General features: G+C 36.2%; 1 protein-coding gene across 5 annotated transcripts in view; it reads right to left on the reverse strand.

Annotated features, from left to right (window-relative positions):
* The window catches only part of MYO1E (myosin IE), a 159,303-nt gene that overhangs the window by 4,255 nt on the left and 129,169 nt on the right, over positions 1–25,879 (reverse strand). For all 5 annotated transcript variants that reach the window (XM_072043626.1, XM_072043624.1, XM_038184873.2 and 2 more), the window contains 13 exons: positions 25,310–25,477; positions 24,498–24,583; positions 23,822–23,903; positions 22,566–22,672; positions 18,753–18,851; positions 15,604–15,748; positions 12,238–12,352; positions 11,578–11,747; positions 10,995–11,140; positions 6,307–6,453; positions 4,562–4,719; positions 3,445–3,537; positions 1,562–1,754 (listed from right to left, as the gene is read on the reverse strand). In XM_072043626.1, the coding sequence (XP_071899727.1) occupies positions 1,562–1,754; positions 3,445–3,537; positions 4,562–4,719; positions 6,307–6,453; positions 10,995–11,140; positions 11,578–11,747; positions 12,238–12,352; positions 15,604–15,748; positions 18,753–18,851; positions 22,566–22,672; positions 23,822–23,903; positions 24,498–24,583; positions 25,310–25,477 (1,709 nt within the window). The remainder of the gene's footprint in view (positions 1–1,561; positions 1,755–3,444; positions 3,538–4,561; positions 4,720–6,306; positions 6,454–10,994; positions 11,141–11,577; positions 11,748–12,237; positions 12,353–15,603; positions 15,749–18,752; positions 18,852–22,565; positions 22,673–23,821; positions 23,904–24,497; positions 24,584–25,309; positions 25,478–25,879) is intronic.

Here is a 25,879-nt window from a genome sequence, read left to right on the forward strand (position 1 = left end):
TTAGTACTGGTAGGGAGAACAAGGCTGTGTTATTACTATTATGGCAATTACAAATTGTGCTCAGAGTTGGGTATTATTAGCATTAACACATTGAATACAAAGTATCCGAATAAATCTTTCTTCCTGTAGGTTTTACCACTGTATATTCACTCCAACAATACCCCAACACTTTCCAAAGCTGTAATGCAATGCCCACCTGAAAGTATTATTTGGCTGTATTCTCCTCAGGGTGCAGCACCTCCTAACATTTTTGACCAAAATACTTCTTCCCCAAGCTGCATTTTACTGTATTTCAAAATGTGGAACAAACTATTTGGTGAAGTTGTGGGGCTTACTACATAGCCAGCAACCTGTGTATTGGAATGTTAAAGCCTAAATGTGACTTAGCTGTTTTTTTTTTCGTGTTTTTTTTTTTGTTTGTTTGTTTTGTTTTGTTTGTTTGTTTTGTTTTTAGAATAAGAACAATAAAAATCAATCCTCACTCTCTCCAACATCCTCTTCCTTCCTTGTTTTCTTCAGAATTGAGCAGTCTCTCATTGGTGGCTTCTTATAGAAAACTGACGTTCATAAAATCAGAGAGGTGGATGGCAGATCCATACTTGTTCTAGTTGCAATTACTGCTGTAGCTGTTGGTGGGTTTAATTGCTGTTGTGTTTTTTTTCCTACCTGTCTCAAGCATACACTGGTATTAGTGCAAGCTAGGGCAGACAGTGAAGATGTCTGAGGTACTTTTTTATTCTTGGTGAAGTATTTTAAATGGCAATTACAAAAAGTAGAAACTTTGATATATTCTAATGATCCTTATAAACTGATGACTGAAAGAGATGGGTATGTTGGTGTATACCCAGAGCATAAGGAACTATATAGTACGATGCAACTGATGTTTTCAATCCTATGCGATAGCATGGCTAACATTACCTCATTAGGTACTTGGTAGGTGCTACGTTTCACAATAATAAATTTTACTCGCAATTGTCTGGTAGAAATCATAGTGGCTTTACCCTGCATATGGCTTAGTTTTTGTTGCTGTTATGTGAACTACTCTCAAGACAAAATAAGAATCTAACATAAGCAAAACACCTTTGCTTGTTGTACGTCAATTTAATGACCTTCACTATTTTAAGGCATTGAAGATGGAAACATGCTTAAAGGTGTTAGCATCTGCTGAGGGTTTTGAAATTGTCAAAATTAGTAGTGGCTACAAATGCTCAGAATACGCTTGCAATTTTTGTGATTAGCACGTGGTTGATAGTTCCCAAGAAACAGCACATCTACTTTTTATTATCCCTAAACTAGAAGGGAAAGAAGGCCTACTGTGAGTATTTTAATATCCTTAAGCAGAAGGCACCCATGCAAGCTTAAGATTTTTAATTGGAACTGGTTTACCTTCATTCCTAAAGGCCTACAACCTGTTAAGGAGCATGTGTTTTAAAATCCTATGGAAGGCGAGTTCTCTGAGAGCTACTTAATGGCCTAAGCTGGTCATCCACGATAACTTAATCAGCCATGAGCAGTTTGTGTATTTACAGAACTATTTACAGAAATTAACGTTGAAACTTACCCGGCTGCTCCTTGGTCAGGTACTTTTAGAAAATCCAGGCTTTCTGGTTGCTGTGAAATCCTGCCCGATCCTCCTGACAGTTGCCGTGGTAAAGTTGGTCGTGTCATATTTGTATACAGATTTCTCTGATTGGCCTGTTGATTTGCTGGGACTTGGGGATGTGAAGGATTTATTACTCCATTTTGCTGATGTCCTGGAAGTAAATAAAGAATGAACACATCCAGTCCAAACTATGGATATGTATTCAGGCACACAGGAAAAGTAGACACAAACACATGGATACACAGATGTGCATATGTGCAAATGCACAAATACATGCACACATAAGTATGCCTGTGCATACAGACACATGAACGTGTACGTGCACACGTACAGACATACATGTGTGCGTGTACACTGGTCTAGCTTCCTGTAAGTGTACATGTACCTTAAAAACTGATGTGACTGAATGGATGAGTGAATGAATGAAAGAGGTCTGCTCACCTTTTAAACGTGCTGTTTCAATGCCTATGGGTCAACACAGAAACTACTTAAGTTCAGTAGTTACATTTATCCTGCCTGAACGCTGCAGCATAGTTTTACTGCTCTGTGATTATCTACTTCAGTACCACGGTAAAGTCAGCCCAGTGTCTTGCTCAACACAGAATCAGATTCTTTTAGTTAGGACTCTGTGATGTGTCTGTTCAGCAGCTGTCATGAGCGCTGGGGCTGTATTATGACAAAAGGCTGAATTGCAATTATGTTTTGTATATGCTTTTGACTTGAATGCAAAGAAAATCGACATCCAAATTTGCCTTATTATAAGGCAAGTTTGAGCTAGGTCTACAGTCATAAGACTCCTTTAATTTATTTTTTTTGGTCTCTTTTTTTCCTGTAGCTGTGAAAGTGCTGAATTTTTGAAAATACAAATGAAAGCAGCCCTCCCTTGCTTTATTTAATTCATTCTGTACAAGAATTTACTGTCTGTGTCCACAAACTGGTTAACTTCTTTAACTACAATAATTTGCCACTTTGCTAGAATATATGCAGTTCTTGTTGATCATGCAGGCCTTTGTCTGAGTCATATGGCTATGAGTTGTTTTTTTCAATAGGATCGGGAGTTGGCATTTGGTAACCAAGACTGATTGCACACTCAACTTACAGTCTTATCATTGTGCTTCTCAAAAAAACAGCAGCTGACTGCAAGAGAACCTTTTGTTTAAATAAATAATTGAAAAAAACACTCTGGGAATGTAGAAAAAAGAACTGCTTGGGAAGTTGTAGGTCAATGGGATATTGTTCTTTCCTCTGAGTTCACAGGCTAAATTAATCATATCGCTCAAGGGCAGATGTGAAACACCCTAATTACATCAATCCCATACAGAAAAAAAAAAGCCATACAACTTGCTGGCAGAGCTCATAGTGCTCAGCATTCAGTACACATGAAAGTTATCTAACAGGGTAGGACAATGAGACATAAATTGCATTCTGTTTTTTATGGCCCTGAAAGCAGTTTCATTACAAAGTGTTGGCTATATCCTGATTAATGTGTATATTTTTCCCTAAAAAGGACGATAGAGAGGCTATGGGGTTAGTTTTAAGATTCAGTATTTTCTCCTCAGTGACTGAACATGCCAGCAACCCTAACAACCAAGCTGTCTCTGGTGGAATACCAGTTTGATGATGATTCCCACTAATCTCCCAATGACACACTTCAAAAATGCCTGCAATGTATGTTTAATTTAAGATAGTAAAATTTTAATATCCTCTTAATATTTGTTTTTTTTTTTATGGGAAAACAAAAACAAAACAAAAAACACAACAAACAAAAACACAGATGAAAAGAAAAAAGTGAAAGCCTAAATTTTTAGTTTTGTTTTAAACTGGAGGCTAAGAAAACTTACCGGGAGGAGGAGGCGCAGCTCTCATAGGGTAAGTCTGAGTTTGAGACCTGTTAGAATACCCTCTAGTTTGCGTAACATTACGTCTAGTAGGACCTGAAAGAATCAGCAACATTTTGTTACCCTTTTTTGATTATATTAATTAGGTAAGGTTATGGCCACCAGACCCCTCTGTGTTCAGAGAGGCTGATCTTAGGAGTAATCAATCTAATGTGCGGTATTGCCCATGTTCTGCTAAAGCTTTAGGTGCAACAAGGATGCCTTTGGCATATTCTCCCTTTTGTGATCCAGTTCAGCCGTAGGATTCAAGGTACAGATGTCTCAAGACAATTTACTGCAGTGAATTGAGCCTTAAAGACTATTAGCTTTAGGGACTAGTTTTAGAAATCAAGTTTTAGATGCCAAGAAATCTCCCCCCCTCCCCCCCTTCCCCCACTTTATTGCACTGTCCTGTTTGATAGGAAAACAACAGGAAAACAATTTAGCAGTATGCCTCCAGGTCTGGTTAAAAGATAGGTGTTTTACTTTGAAAAGAGATTTATTTTCTTCCTTCTTTTATCCTGTAAGATAGCTGTGCCAAAAAAAACTTTCCCTATTCTCTCCATAGAATCCTCTACGAGGTAGAAGCTTCACAGAAAGCATTTAATATGGCAAAAAGGTAAACACCTTTAGAGACTGTTTTTTACAGACAGTACTATTTAGAGCTCAGTCTTCGGTGACATACAAGGGTGACGTACAAGAAAGATGTCCTTTCTGCATCTGCATGACTGTAAGAACTGCAGGAGCTCTGAGTAGACTGCAACACTCAGCTTCAAAATGCTTGGCTAATTGTGCTTGCTGCTTGTACTATGTCACATAAGTTAACACCCTCATTTATTTTGCCACAAGGAGAAGAACCTCAGACACTTCAGAAGCATTTGGTATATAGGGAAATAAAAACTTAGAAAAATTTATTAAATTTCAGAAAGACTATAAAACAGTAGGGAAATTTGCTGCATCAGTAGGACCCATAACTTGGATCTTCTTTTCAGTCTAACAGAGAAACAATGAAAATGCTGATGCGAGAGAGGCAAGGAGGGAAAGCGGGAGTCATTCATTTCTAAAGGAAAATCATACATACGGGAATTCTTTGGTAGCCCTGGTCCAATGCTGATCTGCAGCACTTTATTGCTTGGTTTGAGAATGGCTATATCTCCTTGGCCTTGCATAAATTGCACTTGTCGAGAACCACTACTGCTCCAGGGCCCCCAGCTCTCCTTTTTCAGCTTTACTTCAAGCCTAATATAAGCACATGAAAACAAGAAGAAAACAAAACAAACAAACAAACAAACAAACAAAAAAAAACAACAAAGAATTTAAATGTCAAACCAGGACAATATCACTTGGCAGCAGATAACTTAGAGATATAAAAATAAAAAGCTTAGAGTGAGAATCTCTATTCAATGCGTGAATAATGATATAAAGCACCTAATTATTTTTTTTTACATGTTCTACTTAACTGATCTTTTGGCTTTCATAATACAGGAAGGAAGTTTAAGACACTCTGGAGAGCATAAGAACGTAAATGAGCTTTGAGGAAAAACATACAAGGGTCTAAGCAACAGATGTGTCTACCATAAGACAGATTTCACTAGAAGACTCCACTAGTGCAAGCTAGCGAGTGCTCCATTCCTAAATGTTCTTCTGTTTATGCCATTAGGTGCCCAATATGTGCTTAATGAGTGGGCCTTGTGCATATTTGGGGAGTGAACATTTTTGCACACACTTTTCAATCTTTCTAATTATTTTCATATTTATATGAACTATATAAATGACTATATATATATGTACACACACACTCTTTCCAAGTATTTCCATACTGTCTGCTTCTGCTCTCTAATGCAATCAGATATAAGCTAAGAAAATCACGGTTTGGGGCAAGACCCAAGAAATATAACACACTACCACTGGCATGAACAAAAATTTTTATTCCTGGTACTGGATTATTAAAAATATTTATTCCTGGCTTTGAGTATAGGAGCATATGCTACAGGAGTGTTCCAAACTTCAGTTGTCCTCCTATACCCTTTCAAACTAAAATAAGAGTCTCCTGTTAACTTTTATAATTCTTGCACTTCTTTTAAAGAAATGAACATACAAAAAATTCAAGGCCTGCTGCTGCTAATCTACTTCAAGGGTAGGAGCATTAACAAAAACAGTCATTGGGATAGTTTCCAGCACACCCTTACAGCTAAAACACACATCAAACATTCAGTAGCTTTTCAGGCTTGTTTATAAGGAATGTTCCCAAAATAATTTACAAGCTCCTCCAGGAATTATCATTTCACCTGGCAGAAGAGACCTTATTTCAGATTATTATATTATGTCTCTGGAATTGTGTTCCAAATATCACAATGTTTCCACTGCTGGGTCAAGGTTAAGGAGTTTGAAGAGGATGTTCCCTTCTCATGAGAGGAAACAGCAGCAGCAGAGAGATGGGAAAGCTTGCTCTATGGGTGCACACTAATTGTGCAGTGACTGGCCTGGCCCCTGCTGTGCAGCCACAGCACTGACAGCACAAAGTTGAGCTGTGACAGGCCAAAGTCACGGACCCTTGATCCTGCTGAATGTTCAGTAGAATGCAAGCAACTCACCTACGCCCATAGACAGTGGAAAGTGGCAGATGGCCCAGATACAACCCCAATCTATTACTCCAATGAGCTAAAAAACGTCTGGTTTCCTTGCATTTTTATAGTGTATTGTCTCTTATTATTCTAAAGCAAAGCACTAGGCAGGAGCTCAGCAAGCAGCTTTCACTCATCTGCCTTGTCAGCAAGAGCAATGATTATTTATTCTTTAAAAGCGCACTGAAAAAACATAACTCACGTATTGCTAAATTTCAGAGGTAGTTTTCTTTGTGTTTTCTCTTCGTATCGTTTTGATAAAAGGCTTAAAAACTCAGTTTTGAAGACTGATTCCAGCAAGCTATCATATTCCTGTTCATGTAGAATGAACATGTCATCCTGCATCGTGCTGAAAAGAAATCAGAGTATATACCATTCAGATTAAAATTTCAATAGCAAATAGAGCCAGCATTATAATGAAATTTGTACACATGGTTAATTTTTAAAATCACAAAGTCCAAAGAGTGTGTACCATAGAGTCTTGCTTTATGAGAACACTTATTTTGAGCAGTAGATAATGAAATAGCTGAAACAATCCTGTTTGAAACACAGGCAAGCTGTTTGCTCATTTTACAGTAATCAATGTTTCATAAAAACATGTGCTATTGAAGTTAAAATTAAAGTCCATCTCCTTAACAATGGCAAAATCTGTGATTAGAGATGAATTGGAAACTTGAAAGTTACCAGTCATAAAGTAAGACTGAAAGTCCAAGCAAGCAAATTCTGAATGAAAGCTCTTAACTCTCCATCGTTTTTAGCTTAATGATTATACAGTACAAAGAACACACATGTTGGGATCTATTGCCATCAATGGATCAATTCCTGCTTACAGATGCTGCAAAAATACTCCATAGAAAATTATATCCACATCAGCAATTTACTTGGTTGATTTCTGCCGAGTCCCCACAGTTCCTCTGAGTTCTAGCTAGATTAGTGTTGTTTCAGCATGCTAACTTGTTTATAAATGTATTGTTTTTCCTTTTAACAACATGTTGGCATACTTCCTCGCTATAACTATATTGGTGGCTATCTGTTTCTGCAACCTCTCTAAAAAGCAATATACATAACGCTTTACAAATAAAACAAAAACAAGGAAATAAGCATCTTTGGTTGGTTGGTTTTTTAAACCTAATATAACATGATGTCTCTGTGAAATAAGATTTCACTTTGTCTAGCCATGACACCCTCTCCTTGCTCCAACAAGGATGATTACAGGATTTTATGTTTTTAAGACAAGAAAGCTGAAAGCAAGTCATAAATATGGTCAGCAAGCTATCATAGTCACAACTGATAAAGATATTGTCAATACAATGTCTAGCAACTCCATCCACAGCTGCTGCATTTAAAACAAAACACCCTACAATTGTTACACTGAAAAGCTATCTACAGCAAGGTCAGTTACTGCAAGCAAGCAGCTGACCTCCCCATCACAACATGCTAAAATCTCACACAAATTTAAAATTAACCATATTAGTTGTGACTTTGTTATTTATTTGCTCCCATCTAATCATCATCTGCTTTTAGTAATATTAGAAAATATAATTGTAGCATAGCAATTTATTTCAATACATTAGATGTTGTCTCATAAGTGAAAAAGGCACTATCTGTTTGTATTTCTGGAGAAATAAACCTTTCAAATCCTGGATATGAAAGGTTTGGATTTAGAATTAGCATTTATTAGTAGTTTTCACAGTTTCTTCTAAAACCAATATACTAAAAACTTACTTGCTAATGGCATAAAACTTGGCAGTGTCAATATCATCAGTGATTAAGATTGTGGAAAACCAGGCAGGTGGCTTTGGCAGCCAAGTGAAAGGCAAGCCAAAGTTACATAACGAGCACTAAGGAAAAACGTCTTTAAATGGTTTGCATAGCAATAAATCACACAGAGAAGGCACTGATATCCCATCTACGTATTATGCATTACTTCAAAGTTTCACAGTAAGTCAAAGAGTAAATTAAGTCTTGCAAATAAGGAACTTGAAATAACTTTCAGCTCAGAAAAGAAGTCCCTTCTCTTCCATCAGAGAGAAAATTAAATCTATTTTCCCTCATCACTCTTTTCTGATCCTAATTACCTAGCAATTAACAGCTTTCCACTTTAAGCATGCTCTTTCCTTTTCCTCTCACAGCTGGTTTCCCTGATTGCTGACTCTTTAAATACGAAGGTGGTAAGCAGAGGTAGCTTTCTCATCATCATTTTTCATCTAGTTACTGAAGACTATGACTCCCTCTAGAGACAGTGAGTACCAATTTACTTCATGCAGCATTAAAAAATTTTGTACTATTGCTACAGATACTCTTGACTGTTAGATATGAAAATGTTTCTAACCTGAGATGAAGAATAAGTCATACCACTACCCATTTTTCTAAAAGTTTACCCACCACTTACATATTCCATAATCTCTTTTCAAACTCTGAAATCTTTCTTATAGCTTATGGAAGTGTGTATGAAGCCACAAACTTACCTAATTACCTACTTAGTATTTAAAATAGCAGTAAGAAATAAAAGAAAATAAAGCAAAATCATGACCTCCCTTCCTACCATCAAGCAAACAGAGTATCAGCAGGGTTCTGAAAGGGACATGTAAGAAAAACCCCAGCACTATAGGAAATACTACCCAGCCAGTGGTCCTATTTTAGCTTGCTTGGCAAAGAGCCTGCCTTTGCAACAGTGTTAGGATATCCTGTGTCACTGCTTATCAGATAAATTGTAAAACTCAGTTATTTACTGCTATTAAAAACACTAGCTGACTTCTATGAGTAGTTGTCATACTCAATTCACAGAACAAATTACAAATTGGGTAATTGTATTTTAAAGGATAATTCCTTTAGTAATTGTTACATAGTGTTACTTGATGTGAGTATGTGCCAGTACTGCTTGAATATTCTGTCCTTCTTGTCTGTAATACAGAACAGAGCTAAAAGCCAGTCTGGATAGCTCCTAAAAAGTGTCATTTCAATTATTTTCTTCCAAGGCAGAGGACTGAGACTTCAAAACTGGTCAGAAGTCAATTACCCTACAGGTGTCAAAATTTAAAGTACAGGGAGTTTCCCTTCCTTTTTAGTTGAGAATTAGAATTTTATTTAAAAATAAACTACAAACTAGAGTTTTGAAAACACATGAGACAATGCAAGCTAGAGAGCTAACACAATTTTTGTTTTGAGCATGACCTCTGAAAAACTTATGTTTCTTTCAAAAATACAAAGAGGCAATACTTGTACTGTATAAAAGTTTCATTCTGGATTTATTAATTGAAGACTGTTAAATGCTACAAGCTGCAACTCTGATCACTAATAAAAGATCATCTCAGATTCTAGTGAAGCAGTAATTCGTGTAGCCTCTGCAGCCAGGGCATTGTATTACTAATAAACTGTATCAATACAGAGTTAAAATATTCCTTAAGTAAGATCCATTATGAACTCAGCCCATAGTAACATGAAAACAGGAAAAGCTCTCCTGATCCTGTGTTTTCTGGGCAGCTTTGTTCTGGGGGGAATACCTGGATGGCTTGACAGTTTGTAATTCTGACGCTACTTTTAGAATATACAAAGAATGGCTTTTCCAACAAAATAAATTCAGTAAGCTAAGTTTAAAACAGTATTAGACACAATGTAATATACACATTTCCTCCAAACTATGCACATTTTGTTTTCCTTCAAAACCTTCTGTGGAACTGTTATTTACTTTTGAGAAGAGTGTAACAGCTTTCACTACCTTGGCAGGCAGCTGTGCTTTTAGCTGACTCAATGCAACTCTGCCTGTGGAATGCTACAGGCCCAGTTCAAGTGTCTGGCTGAAATCTGTTTAATATTTGTACAGCACACAGTTGAAACTTGGAACACTAACTAGGCAGGTTCCACTCTTTTAACCTGGATCTATCGCTGTTGCAGCTTTTGTTAGAAAGATTTGTGCTAAAGTAAACCACAAGATTTGAAAACGGTATTGTAAAAGCAGACATTTCCCTAATCTTGGAAAGATTTTATTTAATCTACAAATGCAGAAATGTGAAAATCTCTGTTTTAGTACTGGATTATGTCTGTGGGAAGATTTCTGAATATCTTAATAGGAACAATGTTCTATAAGCATATTATTAAAAAAAACACTTTGCCGTAGCTGTCAATATATATGTCAATATATAGTACTCAACTACAGAGTATTCTCTTACACTACAAAATTTTAATATTTATAGAATTATTGCTGGTCCATTAGGCTGGATCTGTATTCTTTTATATTAAATTTAATACTTAGCTGCCAGCTCTGATAAACTGCAATAACAAATGCAAAGGTATTCAGAGACTTCTTTTGTTCATCTTCAAGGGGATGAAGTGATACAGGCAAAAATCTATGGGTCTCATGGGAAGTTTCTTCCTGTTTTTATTTACTCACCTAACCAGGTTTCTCAGCTCTTTGTGGGCACCACCACAGATATTTCCTGCAAGTTGGGACTGGTTTGATATTCAGTCATCAGAAGTGATGTGAAATCCAACTAGGAATGAAGGTTTTAAGAGCTCACCACAGAGAACCACTCTTTAGGAAGCACTGGATACACACAAGGTGTATTTCAATATATATCCAAGAACTACCTCTCAGATACAAGCTTAAGCCAAAACTCACTAAACCTTCTTGAGCACGTTACAGTGCATATATGCTTCACAGAACACATTTTGGGTGAGACTTAAACCAAGTGAACCATTTTAACAATTAGTCAGAAAATGTTTATTAACAAACAACTGCTATAACATACTAGGGCTGTGAGTGAAAGTAATTCCAGCTTTGTTTACAACATTCAATTAATAGAGCTTATGGAATTCACCCTTCATCAATCAACTTGTTTCATTGTTTTACACAAATTTCTGTCAGTGGAAAGATGTGTTCAAGATACTGACCTTAGAGAAACAGAAAGAATTCTCTCCACTTCCATCTTTCGCTTTAAGACTTCCTTAACTTGACCCTTTTCTGGACCCTGCTTTATCTTTTCACGCCCAATGAGGTATATGCACTTAGGAGTGAGGATAAGGTCTCGCTTCACGCTCTGAAACAGAATTGTTTGAAAATATAGAGTTATACAGAGATCAATGCATTAATGTCATGATGCTGTTCCAAAAATACATAATGTATTGGGGGCATACAATACATAATGATGTGGGGCAAGGCTTTCAGTCTTTGATTTGAATGCGTGCAGGGGAATCTGATGTGATAAATCACAGCCTCAGATTGCACTGGACTAAAGTAGCTTTTCTTCCCTTTCTTAATTTAGCTTTCTGCCCAGCAATTCCCATAAAGCAATTCCCTTTTGCCCTGGAACAAATGGCTTGAAAATCTCAATGTTGAGAGTTAAGAGGGGTCAAAGACTATTTTCAAGATACTATCCTAGATTTTTTTGACACAGAGTTTGTTAAAGGATTGTAGAGACATCAGTATGACTCCCTAGCAGGACTGATCATCAGTGGATCTTGTTCTTAAACCTACCTTAAACCGCCTGTCATATTTAGTTACGGTGTCTGCAAAATCAATCTTCTCTCGCTTGCCCACAAACTGGCGTAGCTCTGGATGGTCCTCCATGCCTATGTAATCTCCCACAAAATTCCTGTTAATGCTGTTCCGTCTCCTCTCTTTCTTGTTCAGCAATAGATCTGATGCTTAAATACAAAAAATAGACATTAATACTATTTACTAAATTTTCTAAATTCAGTGTGAAGGAGCATTAGTGGTTTAAAGCAGAACTTTTGGAGAAGTGATAACCAAATTGCTTCTAATAGGAAAAGAATAGTGAGGCACTGCTACTAATCCTTATATAAGGATCCACATGGTTATTAAATCCATTCCTATTGAAATACACTGATGGCAAGCTTGGCAGCTCTGACAAATCAGGAGTGCTTCTGAAACTACGGAAATTCTCTCCTACTCAGTCTGGCTTTGTTTTCAGACCAAAGCACTGGGTAGTCCAACAAAACCACACATACAGAACAGTTAACCTCAGTGGTACCTCAGGGGTCCAACAATTTCCAGTCATTCCTAGTCTGCAAAGCAATCATTTTCTTTAAAGAGAGGGAGATAATTCCAATAACAAAAAATATGGTGCAAGAGACGAAGGAAATGTGAAATAAGTCACCAGAAGTTAGGACCTACCTTCTTCTCTCATCTGTACATATTTTTTCCTGGCTGCATACTTCCTCCATGCCTTCTGGATGGCCCTGGCATACCCATCGTACTTCCTCTCTCTCATCTCTTCTAATAAGAAGAGCTGCACAAAAGGACAATAGGTAGGTCAAACATTTTACAAGAGAAGATTTGGAAAAAACACTTTACTTTCAACTTTCCAATGTATTTCACTCCAGATCCAAGCTGCTGCTTCTACTATGACCAAGGATCAGAATGGTAAGGTAGGAAGACCTGAGAAGCTTTAGTGGTTCTGTGTTTTACCAGCTTACCTATTAACCCTGAAACCCAATTAGGAAGAAAAAGTAATATGAATTCTCCTGAAATACTACTGGTGCAACTTGAAGTTCTCCACTGGGCATCCATCCAGCCTGCCTCTCCAACCTGCCATATTCTTTAAAATTCACATTTCTCCTGTCAATGTTAGAATGTCAATGGGCATCTGTGCAATGTGTAACACAATAATGCACCATATTCATATGTATCTTTCTTCCTCATCTAAACTTTACCCTGCTGTGTCCACTGGCTCCACTCTTCCTCATCAGTTTGTCTTGTCTCATCAGAACCTCAACATTTGGCTAATGATTATAATATTATAGCAGTACACTAGCTTGGCTCTTGCTAATTACTTTCCTATACTGTGACTTAAATACACGTAAGGGCTTCTCTCCTAGCTCTCAAAAGCGAGAAAGTTTCTAAAAAACAAAACAAACAAAAATACAAAACAAACAAAAAGATGTATCAAGAAGTGAGCTTGGGCTATGGGATCCTTTGTTAAATTTGCTGCTAAATGATGCAAATCTAGGAAAAGCGTTCATATTGATCTGAAAGGAAACTTGATCTAATGCAAACCATTGCTGCAAGACCTCACTTGTTTGTGTACAGAGTTATTTATTCAGGTGTTTGATGGAAACGTAAGTAATGAAGCCTCATTTCTGCTACCCATAAAACCTTATTTTGCAGTTGGCAAATCTCCACCTACAGAAACTTATTTAAAAAAAAAAAATCTCTTCACAAACACACAAGTGCTAGATAGGGTTTCAGCGCACAGGCATGAAACACGCATGCTCCTGATGCAAAAACTTCCTAAGCTTCAGCAGGGGCATGATCAAGCCCATGTCTAATTCAGTTTACAGTAATCATTGATCTCTTGTGAACATGTCATTTATTTCTCTAATAATGCTAACTGCAAAATATCAGTGTAAAATAGTCTATCACCTGCAGCTGAAGGTCAGAGTCCCAATTAAGGAAGTTCACTGAAAACATCAAGTTAACTAATATTTTACTGAAACACATTATAAACTAAAAATATTGCATAACTTTTTCTTAAAATATGTATTTTAAATGGAAAAGGCCCCAACTATTTTAGTATTTTTAAAATTAACCTCATGGCTTTTCAAAAAATACATTTTTAAAAGAAAACTATATAGTAATCAAAAGCACTAATTTAAATTAAAATCGCAATGCAACCCTAGAAGTTTTACTATTTTCAGTCACCCTCATATTGTCTTTAATAAACCTCACAGATATGTCATTAAATGTCACTGAAACAAATGGGAAGATGCTGTAAAACTGGAAGCATTTTTTTTCCCGGGAAACAGAATAGTAGCATGTGATGTTGGGGTACAGAAGGTTAAGGTTTTAGCTACTTCAGAGTAGGCCACACTGGATGCATCGATCTTAAGTGACTACTTGAACCATTTAGCTATTAAACAGAAGATAGGTACCAGCAAACATTTTCACTCCTTTCTTTGAAGATATGGCTGCTGGAAATCTGCCCTCTTGTAAGGGGCAAGCATACCAAAGCTTAGGGTCTTTCAGTATTCAGAGAAGCTTATTTCCTTACAGTTTATTATATAAAACAGAAAAATAGATTAAAACTTGAAACTATTTTTTCCTGAAAATAGCATAACATCAAGAAAGTGGCCTTTATGCAAATTATTTTGGTTTCTTCATCTCCCAAACTGAGATTGCATTGGGTTTAAAACTTATTACAATGGATGCAAAATAATTTCACAGTGAAAAGAGGAAAAAACCATTTTCTACAGCATAAGACAAACTAGAAGATGCTGCTTAAATTACTAATTCTGGTCCCTTGTAATTGCAAGCAACTAAGTAATCTGTATTACTCTAAACTGCTACTTGACCAGAATGGGTATTTGCCACTGCCCTATCTTAAACTTGAGGTCATCAGCAAAGGATTGAAAGTCCCAACTGTTGTCACAAGAAAAGATATCAATGACATTCACTGATGACCAAGACTATCACGCCAACTCACCAAAATCTTAATAAATAAATCATGACCTGTGCTACAGTGGAAGGCAAACAAAGCTCATGCTTCTTTATAATTGGCTGGTTAAGGCTCATTGACTGCAATATTTAAGTGAAAATAATCCTGTGCTAGAAGTTCCTGCTCTGTCAACATGCATCCAAGTATTCAGATACCCTATACACCTTGAGCACTGTGATGCTTTATTATATAAACAGATGAGACTTACCCTATTCATGGTAGAAACAATTTTGATTAAGACTTGGACAAGTATTTTTCCCTCTGAGCTTTTACCATGTGAATGGACATAGCAGAATCTACTGCCTACCATACAGAACAAAACCAAAAATTTTCTGAAAATTACAGCAACAGAAATATTCTGCTTTTACTTTGATGTGTAACTTAAGGCAAAGCACCGAGAAGTCACCTGTTCCTAATAAATAAGGAACACAGGATGGTGGATTGTGTATTTTTCTTCCTTGACAAGTTTCCTGAATGATGTATGAGTGATACAAGAACTTTTTCCAACACTGTGCAATTTAAAAGCCATGGGGAAAAAAAGTCTTAATATGACTACCTAATGTTCTTTCAGGATGGGATTTCAAGCTACAGTCATCCTGGGACATTGATTTACTCCATAATATATAACATATCATTACTATATTTGTTGCTATTCTCTTATTTCCATCAGTAGTTCTTATACTGAGAAAAGCACCTGTTTTCTTGGACTAATGGCTACAGATATCTTCTCAAACCATCATGTTCCTTCAAATGACAGATTCACTGATGGAACATCATATGTAACCTGACAAAGCATGCAAAGCATCCTTGTGTGTCTCATCTCTTCTTCATGTATTTAATGCTCCTTGCGTGTCAAACTTCTGCAGTGTCCTTATACTGTACCCATCACTGAAGCAACTAGAATCTCTACTGCACTCACAGACTTGAGGCAGCTGTGACAGGCTGGCCTTGCCTGACTTATATTCTGATTTCTCCCACCCTATCATGTGAAACTTCTGAGTGGGCTAAAGCTTCATATTTATAGACTCATGTCCTACCACACTTACAGACTCTGGAGCTTTGATGAAGACTTTGGATTTCCCTAGTTGGTATTGGTCGGGATCCATGTTGACAGACTGAAGCAGATGGAGAACTCCTTGCTTCTCCTCTCCTTTCCAGGAAGGCCAGGTTGCTTTGGTCAGAATGGCGTATCTTAACCACCAAGGAAAAGAAGAAGGAAAAGAAGTTAAAACAGCAAAGAGCAGCAGCAGAATACCACTGATTCTTAGTATTATTACCCAGGGGGCATACTGACTACCTTGGTAGGAATTACAGAAGCTCAGGGCATGGGAAGATACAGAATATTAAGGTGTTTTTTGCTTAGCGAGACAAAACAGCTGCATCGAGAATGGCAACTGTCCACAAGTCTCCCATTTCCAGACCCTAAGTTAACTATTTGGTAACTGCAGTAGTTAATTACAGGAAGTTCTGCTCTGCTCTCCATAAAGCCAGAGCAATATTATTTACTAGCAAGAATTTACGGTACAAGTTTAAGTACCTCCATATCCTTAATATGCTAGACTTTTTCCCAAGTATGGGATCAATTTCCCACTCAAGCCTTTGTCTTCCTTATTCTTACAAAGGTCTTTTGTGTTTCTGAGCAAGCGGACAGCTCATGCTCCTAACGCACCTGTTAATAACAGCTGGTCTGCATTTAGCAAGGAGCCAGTCTTGGCCTTATCCCAGAAAGCCTTTGGCTTGGCACCTGCTACAGGAGGGAAGATACTGTGATGTTGGTGCTATCTGGAGCGAACACAGAGGTCAACTGACCATACAAACAGCTAGGACAGAAGGCAGGGAAGTGCTGTAATACCATGTCTTTGATAGGTAGCAGTGAGTAGTTTTCTGTCTCATAATACTCCCATGCTTATATTAGTAAAACTATTAAATTAATGAAAAAACTGATAGAGTATGGAATTTAGTTTGTTGTAATTCCCAAGTTCACGTTTCTTAGGAAGATTTAGGCAGCTTCTAATAAAATTTCTCAAAATCACACAAGTCGTTAGAAACTTTATTCAGGAAATGTTCATTTCTCTATCGTGTCATATCTAAATTGTTATCTAGCCAGAAGCAGAAACAGTGTCATGCAACTTAATACCACGTAAAAATAACAAACAGTTAAAAAGGAGCATATCACAAAAAACACAATACTTCTAAATAATAGCATGTACATGGAAAGAAAAGGCAAACAAAATTCAGTGAGATTCAAAGGGTCTATACTGCTGTCCTGTTGAAGTTAGTTATCAAATACTCAGACACTAGCATGATGTTATGTCATAAGAGCTACTTTTGTTATGTTACAAAATTGTTACTGTTACAGATGCCCATTACACATAGTATGTATAGAGGCAGTATAACTTATCAGTATTATGGGATAGATAGATGTGTAAGGAGGAGTTGTAAGTTAAACTAACTTCCAGCTTATTTAACAGCCTCTTTTGCAGGTTCATCGTGTAACTCCAACAATCTAGTTGGATAATGAAGTCTGAATATAAAGGTGCTGAAGTTAATACAGGCAATCAAAGTTGTGCAGCCCCTCACATAACTTAATTTGACACTACATTTCAGCATGTTACAAATTCTTTCCTACATCTAAGCTATATAAAGGAGGGCATAGGGAAAAATATGACTGAAGATCTTTTAATGTAAGTAAAGTTCTCAGGTACAGAATAAGAAAAGATTAGAAATGCTTTTTCATAAACTTAGACTAGCTTCACATAGTTTACAGTTGTTACAAGTCTAATGGGCAGGAAAAAAAAAACAACAACAAACAAAACTATATTATTCTGTACCATGTACCAACTGAGCATATCACAATTCTGGAATTTAGTATGTTATGTGCATCAATTCTATCATTGTCCACTGCTGTTTAGGAATGAATAGCACTTTCCTCCAATGTACTTCTGCATACTTCTCATTAAACTGGTCATGTTGGTATCTGTATATATAGGTTCTATGACTTTAAGTGTAATTTGGGCTTATGAGGGACTTCAGCACGACTGTGTTCTTAAAATGCTGTGAAACAATTCCAAAAAAAAAAAGATCAAAAATATTATCTATTACAGATTCACAGTATGGAGTTAGGTCCTATCTCAGAGTATGGAGTTCAGCTTTCAGATTGGTTATGCTTTGAAACACACAGGCCTTTTCAGTGACATCAGCTTTTTGCATGCAAATGTAAATTTTGTACATAAAAGTCTATTCAGCCCCAAAATCTCTTCTTACATCAAGATGCCAAGTAGCTCCCAATGAAAACAAATGTACAAGCATGCATTTCCTGACCATCCCATGCCTCAGCCCACTTTTACTCACACTGACTCATCGTGTCAGAACAGGTTGTTCTGCATATTAGGAACTGTGAATGGAAAGGTTGCAGGACAAGGTTTACTCTTAAATTGTTAAATTTTACAAAACTGATTTGAAACAAATGGATGAATTCCACAGAGAATGGTTTCAGCTGCTTGTGGATCTCTGCACATGAAATGAAGTATAGAAATCTATTCACCTTCCAGAAACACCATGTGGCTTTCCTCTGTGCAGACCTCAGGCAGATTTCTAGACACAGCCCTCATAATCAGTGTTTGACAACTGTTAGGCTAGATTTCATACTCATTATTATCTGTTACTCTGTCTCAGCAGTAGCCTTCACATAAGGTTTTATACTCTGAAGCACATTCATGTTTATTATGTCTGGGCTTGAAGATAAAGAAAAAAATAGGATTAAAAATTATTTCATAATGAAAATGGAGTCCACATGTTACGGTATGAATTTGCACTGAAATGGCTGAATGGCAGGCACATATTTCTTTGCCTATCCTGTCACTGGCAAAGAGCAGTTGGAGAGCTACCCTCAGATTCCAGAACACACAGCTCCTAACTCTAAGTTCTCTTGACTTCAGTTCTAACTTTCAGCAACCCTTTAAAAACACTACAAAAAAAACTGAAGTCTTCAGCAAGTTTACAGGAAAGTGAAAAGACTTTCAAAGACAACAATAGACAGTCTTTAAGATACATTTAAATCTCTGCATAGCCTAGATAAAGGTAAATAGGAGAAAGGAAAAGTGGGACATGAGAAGCGCTTAAAAATTGCAACTTCTTTTTTTCCTCATCGTGTAAACAATTGTACTGTAATATTTCAAAATTAGTATTTTCCTACCTCTGCAAAAACTTCTTGAAAACCCGCCTGTAGGCATAGCCAGCTCTTCGTACTCGAATATTTTCTTTAAGACCTAAATATTCCACTTGATGTTTTACCCTGTGGACAAAACAAGATTTAAAATCTGTTATTTTTAGAAGTAAAGAAGACTACTTGTAAAATTCATGCATATATGAAATAATAAAATTCATATATGAATCTATTTATTCTTGCATATTACCAAGCACGCTGCATGGCAGAATAAATACTCAGGGCAGGTAGACTACATTACTGAAATATATGCAGGAAATTTACTGTAGCATTCCCTATTGTAGCCTAACTACCTACCTCCTAATTCATGTATAAATTTCTTCACTAATATTACCCATAAAAAGCCAAATAACTACCTACACAATTACATAGCTGATATTCCAGGCAGTGGGAAATTGCATTCTTTTATTGTAGTTTTCACCTATGTTTATATAGCTCAAACATTGACAGTTGCACACAGCTCATTTTTGGCTGTTCTGGAGAAGAGCTGCATCTGAGGAGAGGAGAAAGGCCCAGATTCCGAACTTCCAGCACACACACACAATCAGAAATAGGAAACCTTGGGCAATATATTCGTGAAAAGCTAGCACTGTTCTTGACTTTACCATATTGCAAAGGGAGGATCTGAGGATAGGCAGAAGCGTGCCTGGTAAGTTTGCTCATGGCATACTTTAATTCTAAACAAAAACTGAGCTGGTACTTTTCCAGATGAAAGTGTTAATTAATGGCTGTGGGGTGATTCTGCTGTACACACGAGCTGAAACATCGTTATCCCAACACCATTACATTTCCCTCATGCAAAACTCTTTCAGGTTCTAAACAAGGAACAAGTATTTCCCCATAAATCTTTTGGCACCTTTTCCTGTCTCTGGAGCTGTGGAACATATTTTAAGTTCTTTCTTACATATCCTACTAGTCTGCTTTTTAATGCTTGGAGATTTGATTTGAAGAATTTCAGTTAACTTTGCTAACAATTGTCGATTTGTGCTGTTTTCCTTTGCATTTCTTTACTTTTCTCATCTAAGTCATGTGGTTGAAAGAAGCAATGTCAGCTTTTAATTCTGAAATGTGGTGTTCCAGGGGCTCTGTTGTTTTTTTTTATAGGGCAAATTATGCAAGCTTTAGCTTTCAGTCAGAAGTAAGTTAAGATTTTAGTCCTCTAAATTTAATAAACAGTATATAAAAATTCTTCACATTATTAAAAAAAAAAAAGTGAGTCTGTAAGTCCATTTAATTTTAATCCTTTTTTAAAGTACCATTTCACCAATTTTATGAATCAAGATATTTCAAATCTTGAAAACTCTCTAGGTTAATTTGGTATTATTTCTTTAGGTATTTTGAAATGCTAAATTTCAATATAAATTTGATCACTTTTTTTTTTTTGGTAGAGACATTCTTTTCACATGACTCAGTATAAGGGGAAAAAATTGAAATCCCATGCTACAAATAACAGAAGCCCTGTGGTTATTTCTTTTTAGAGGTATTTTATTACAGAGAGACGCTGCTCTTTTGTCTTATAATAAAAAAAACTGCACATCTTAACTTGCTGTGTTCAAGGAATAAAGTATTTTTAATACCTACTCCAAAAATTCTGGTACAGTAACAGTAGAAAATTGATAGACAAAAATACGTTTTCCTGTTTATAGCTTTTCCTTCCTGTTCACATCTGGAATAATGCACTGCAGCAACAGTATTACTCCCTTTTTCTTACTGTCCTGCCAGTATTAGTGTCCAGCAACACAGAATTTGAGACATTTTTCTGTTTTTCTTTTTCTTTCTGAGAAAAGGCACACTGAAAAACTCCCTCCAGGCATCAACCTCAAGCAGGTCAGGGTCTGGGAATTCAGCTAATGCAGCAATTTTGAATACATGTCCAAGTGGCTGTGCCAGGATCTGAACAAAAACACATTTCAAGGAACACCCCAATTTTTTGAATAACTAAGGTATTATACAAGGTTTAGGTATTATACAAGGTCCATCTTAAAGTACAAAACAATCTGAAATTATTCAACAGCTGTAGAAGGCTGAAGTGACATGGGTTGTATGAGCATGAAGATGGGCTTTTGTGAAGTTTCTCCTTACTTGATAACACTTCCACTGTCTAGTAATATGCTACTAATAAGCAGATTAAATATACTATTCCCATCGTATTTTTAAGTACGGCAGCATGTGTATGATACAAGACTGAATGATCACAAAAGAAAACCAAAAACACTACTGCAACATTCAGAAAAATAACACATACTCAGTTGCATTTTTGTTTCCTTCAGCAGAACTTTCTCATGGTAAAATCATGAAATGACAAAATTAAACAAGCTGAAGTTTTGAGTTGATATATGCATATAATTACATTTATTTTTCCTGCAAATTTCACTAAATGTTACAGCATATGTATACAATATGATGTCAGAATATATGAGAAATGGTTTGAAAAGGGAAAGAATCTTAGTATTTGTAAACAGGGATGAAGGATTACCATCCTAAGAAGTAATTCTATTTGTAGTTGAGTTTGATATTATACAGTCATCTGTATTTCATTTATCTTAGTGTCACCAGTTGCTGCATTTGCTAAATGCCATCCCTGTTGGGAGGGGGGAGAAATCTTACCCACTTTTATTCCAAAATGGGCTTCCTGAAAGCTGGCCTTTTGTCAGGATTAGTTTTTTGTTTTGTTTTGTTTCGTTTCATTGGTTTCCTAGCAACACTTCCCACAATAATAGGCCTGTTTTCCAATATGTAAATGATTGATTTTTAAAGTGCCCCCAATTTGTATTTTTTGCTTTGCTACAACTTTTAGACATACTTTCACTAGAATAACTTTCCTCCTTTGGTCCCAGTGTGGGTGAGAAATTAAGTGCTGCATAGTAGGATTTTTAAAAGGTGGGAAAAGCTAGAGAAAGAGGGTCTATCATTTACTGCCAAGACCTAAATGACACTTTCAAGGGGCAGTCGTGATTGTGGCTTCTGTAAGTGCTCTACATCTGCATGTAATTGTGCTAGTCTGTGTGCCAAATAAGCAGGAAGTGAATTCTGGCATGCTGTTGATGTGGTCAAGAATATTCTTTATCAGACTTCACAAATCGTTTCACTGTGACAAAAATAACTAATTGCTATTATCAGCACTTCTACCAATACCAGAAGTACTTGGTATATAATTAAAAATGTTAAATACTGTACCTGACCTCAGTGGAAGAAAAAAATGTATCTTTTTTTTTTTTTTTTTTAAGATACTATGAAGATGTTAAAAAGCACCACATGGTTAAAGGTGACTTAAAACAGATGCAATAAACCTAATTAATGATTTAGGCATATATTCAATGTCTGTATGAATGATATTCTAGTTATTTCTCTTTAAAGAGCTGGCTAATGAAACTTAAATGTTGGAAAATAAAAAAAACATGAAACCTATATTTCTTTGCTATAAACACTTTTTTTCTGTTTTGCTTGTTTGATACATGACAGCAAATACAAATGTCTTGTTGGCTTTCAGCTATCTAATAGAAGCTGTTTTCAAAGCACAGAGCAAAAGCTAGAATTGATGTATAACGCATTTGGTGTGCAAATTCCATATGGAAAACAAAGTCTTTAATATACTTATAGTTTTACTGCTACATATTCTGCAGATTTTGATCATCTCTAACTACTATGAAAAAAAAAAACTAAGAACTGCATCTACTAACTGCTTATTTAGATCATGTGCCCAATTTATTGGTCTGTAGGTTATAGGATTAAAGATCATGATTTTTTGGTGGCTTTTTTTTTTTTGGCTGCTTATGCACATACCTGCTCTCCTCCCAGTCTCGAGGTTTCTTTGTTTCATTTGGTTTGATGCAGCGAATGTAATGGGGTGTACACTTCATCAGGGTGCCAACAAGATCATTTGCTTGTTTCTGTAAAATCAAGGAAAAAATAATAAGATCTGACCTAAAGAGAGTAAATCCTCTGAGAGAGTTGTAAAAACATCAAACATCTACTGATGATCCATTTGGGTTTGGTTCTTTTCTCCAGAACTGTCTTGGGATAATATATAGCAGTAGCAGACCTGCACTTCTAGCCCGGAAACAATGTACAGAAAAAGTCATGTATGTGCATGTATGTGTAAGGTGAGAGGGAGAAAGTAAAACCAAACCAAAACAAAAACCACCTCTTAATACTACAAACATCCAAAATTAAGGAAAGGATGCTATTATCTTTATATTACTGGAAATTTTTCTGCTCTTTGTTCCTGTGTTTTTGCAAATCACTTTTGCTCACTCAGTTTTATTCTTATTATTTAAAACTTACCCACGTTGGTGTCTATAAATATGTATGTAAAAGACGTATAAACACATCCACTTAAAAACTCAACACCTTCCACAAGTCTCTCACCTCAGGAAAACATTTTCAGTAAACAGAAGGCACTATTATCTCCAACCATGTAACATATTTAAACTACTATATAAAAACAGGGAGTGGGGAATGCATATCATGGGGAATGTGTTAGGTGAGCTTAACCATCAGGGTAAAATATAAGGACAGACACTGAAAAAATATTAATTTCCAAAGTCTTCAAGTAAGTATATCTAAGCATGTATTTTACAACCAGTCTCAAAAAAAAAAGACTCCTTCTAACACTTGTTGCTTTATTCAGCCCACACTATGGTCAATAGATAGACTTCTGTTAACTTCAGTGGGTGTAGGGTCAGGCTCTGCTGCATTTCTGCACTATAAAGAGACTAGTTATCTGTAGTTATTTGTCGGATATCAAGTGGCTGAGTAAAGGGGCTCATTCACTATGCACATGCAAGTAGTATTATCACTACCATCAATTGCTCATTTGGAAAATTCACTGCTGTAGAATGCAGATGAACAAAAGGTTTAATGAACAGTGATGCTGGGCAAAACATGATTCTAACAGCTGAAACAACGCATTGCTTTGCAGTCAGAACACTCCACTGTCTATCTTCAAAAATATCTGGATAATAAAAACAAGCAAAGACGACTTTTTTTTTTTTAAACTTGCACAAACACACACTAATATAACAAAAAATTAGTCATACTTTGATTTTACTGCCTGCAGTGGTAGGGCGACCCTTCTTGTCCGCTTGAAGATTTTCAGGAAACAAAGCCTTTATAAAAGGCCTAGAAAAGAATAAACAAAATAGCGTTGGAATAGAAAGACAATTAAATACTGGAATGTCAAGGAATATGCTGTTAAAGTTGATATTTGAGTAAAATATAAAGAGCTATTTCTGTTAACCCAGAGTTGTATCAAATCTCTTTTAAGATTACTATTTTCCAAGAGCTTCATTCCTCATAGAGATCCCTCAGTATTTTAGTGAGCCTTGTAAAGACACATGATAACAGATTTCAAGACTCAAAGCAAAAAGCACTTCCTAAAAAGCCTCAGTTAGTTAAAATAAATTAAAAAACGTTTATGTTAAAATAGTTCCTGTTCTGAGATAATGCCATATCAGTGATGGCCTGCTTTGAGGCCAAAAAAACATTTATCAATATACTACCTAATTCTGACACTTTGGTACCTTACATAATTAATGAGATTTGCAGAAAATGAAGACTGAGTACAATGCAAGCGATGCTGTTTTTCTGTGATGGTTCATTTCCATTTTTATGCAAATCAGTTGACAAGTTGCAAAATAGCAGAGTAGTCAGGCCCTCTGCATCCATCTGAACTAGCACATTATTCCTAGCTTTAAGCAAGTTTTGCTTACGTACAAATCACTGCTCTGCATGAGTTCAATCAAGTCCATGAAAAGAACATCCCGATTTCTCTCGCAGAATCCATCCATATCATAAGATACCTGGGCCAAGGTGGAAATTGATTGTTTGTGGTAAGTTGAGAACCCAATAATTACAGAAAATTTATATCCTGTCCTCATCAGTAGCTGATCTGAACTTTGTGGTTAGTCTAGTATTACTTAAAGGCAGTATAGGGATTAAAAAATTCCTGCATATATTAGTTAACTCTTTCACAACAAAGGAATTTAATCCATATACTTAAACTCAAAGAAGAAAAATGAAACTGGTGAATAGAATAAAATGCGTGTGATTTCAATACTTTATAGAATAAAAATATTTAGCACAATAAGGGTTTACTGTTATTCAATGTAACAGCAGGAAATCATGAATAGTCTGAGAAATATGCCCAAGTAACTGTACATAGGATCTGTATATATTTCTAATTTGACTAGTACATTAAGGATCATTTTTATGCCTGAATGCTTTAAACCTACTGCTATTATAACTGACAATGAAGACTGACGTATTTATTACATTTAATACTAGATTTTTTTAAAACAGTTGACAGCAGCAAGGCCCAGACATCTATCCTAAGTAAGGGACCTATGTCAGGGCATGTGTGTTTTAAGTTCCATGAGTTGAGAAAGGATGGCACTGTCTCCTGAGATAATCTGCCTATTTAAAATCAGAATAGCCCTCTAGAGGTAGTACTTCCCCCTTCCCTTCATGACTGTTCTTTTTCCTTATAAATGCATTATGCGGAATTCAGTGATGATTTTCCATACTACCTTTCCAGCATAATGATGAATGATAAATCCTTGGTTCCAGCTGTTGAAATGTTCATGAGTCCCAATCTGCATCTGGAGTTTTTGTAGCAGTGTTTGGTCAGCTCCTTCTCCCACTGCATGCATTGTGGCACATACATCATCTAAAATGCTCATAATTCCAGGGGGATTCTAATGCATTTGAGGAAAACAACAAAGTGAGGGAAAAAAAAAGCTTAATGCCTACCCCCAAAAGAAAATTCTTTAGTACAAAAACAAGAGAGCAAAGTCACAGCAGGAAGAAATCTCCATCAATCTATACAGTTCATAGTAAAGGTTAATTTGTACAGTAGCATGTAAACAGTTTAACAAGAGATACAAGTTCATGTAATGGTAGTGACAGAGTCGGAAATTATGCCTGTTAAGAACTTTTTAGAAAACTTTGCAAAGTAATCTTCTTTCTTGTTCCACCAAAAAATACCTATGTATATTACCAAAAATTACCTAATGTATACAGGAGCATATGTCATGAAATTGATGACAAATTTAGGTGGATAAAGTAATTTCCAACCAGTGAATTTTTCAATCATGTCT

The sequence above is a fragment of the Anas platyrhynchos genome, chromosome 11, assembly GCF_047663525.1.
Source record: "Anas platyrhynchos isolate ZD024472 breed Pekin duck chromosome 11, IASCAAS_PekinDuck_T2T, whole genome shotgun sequence".
Classification (NCBI taxonomy): Eukaryota; Metazoa; Chordata; class Aves; order Anseriformes; family Anatidae; genus Anas; species Anas platyrhynchos.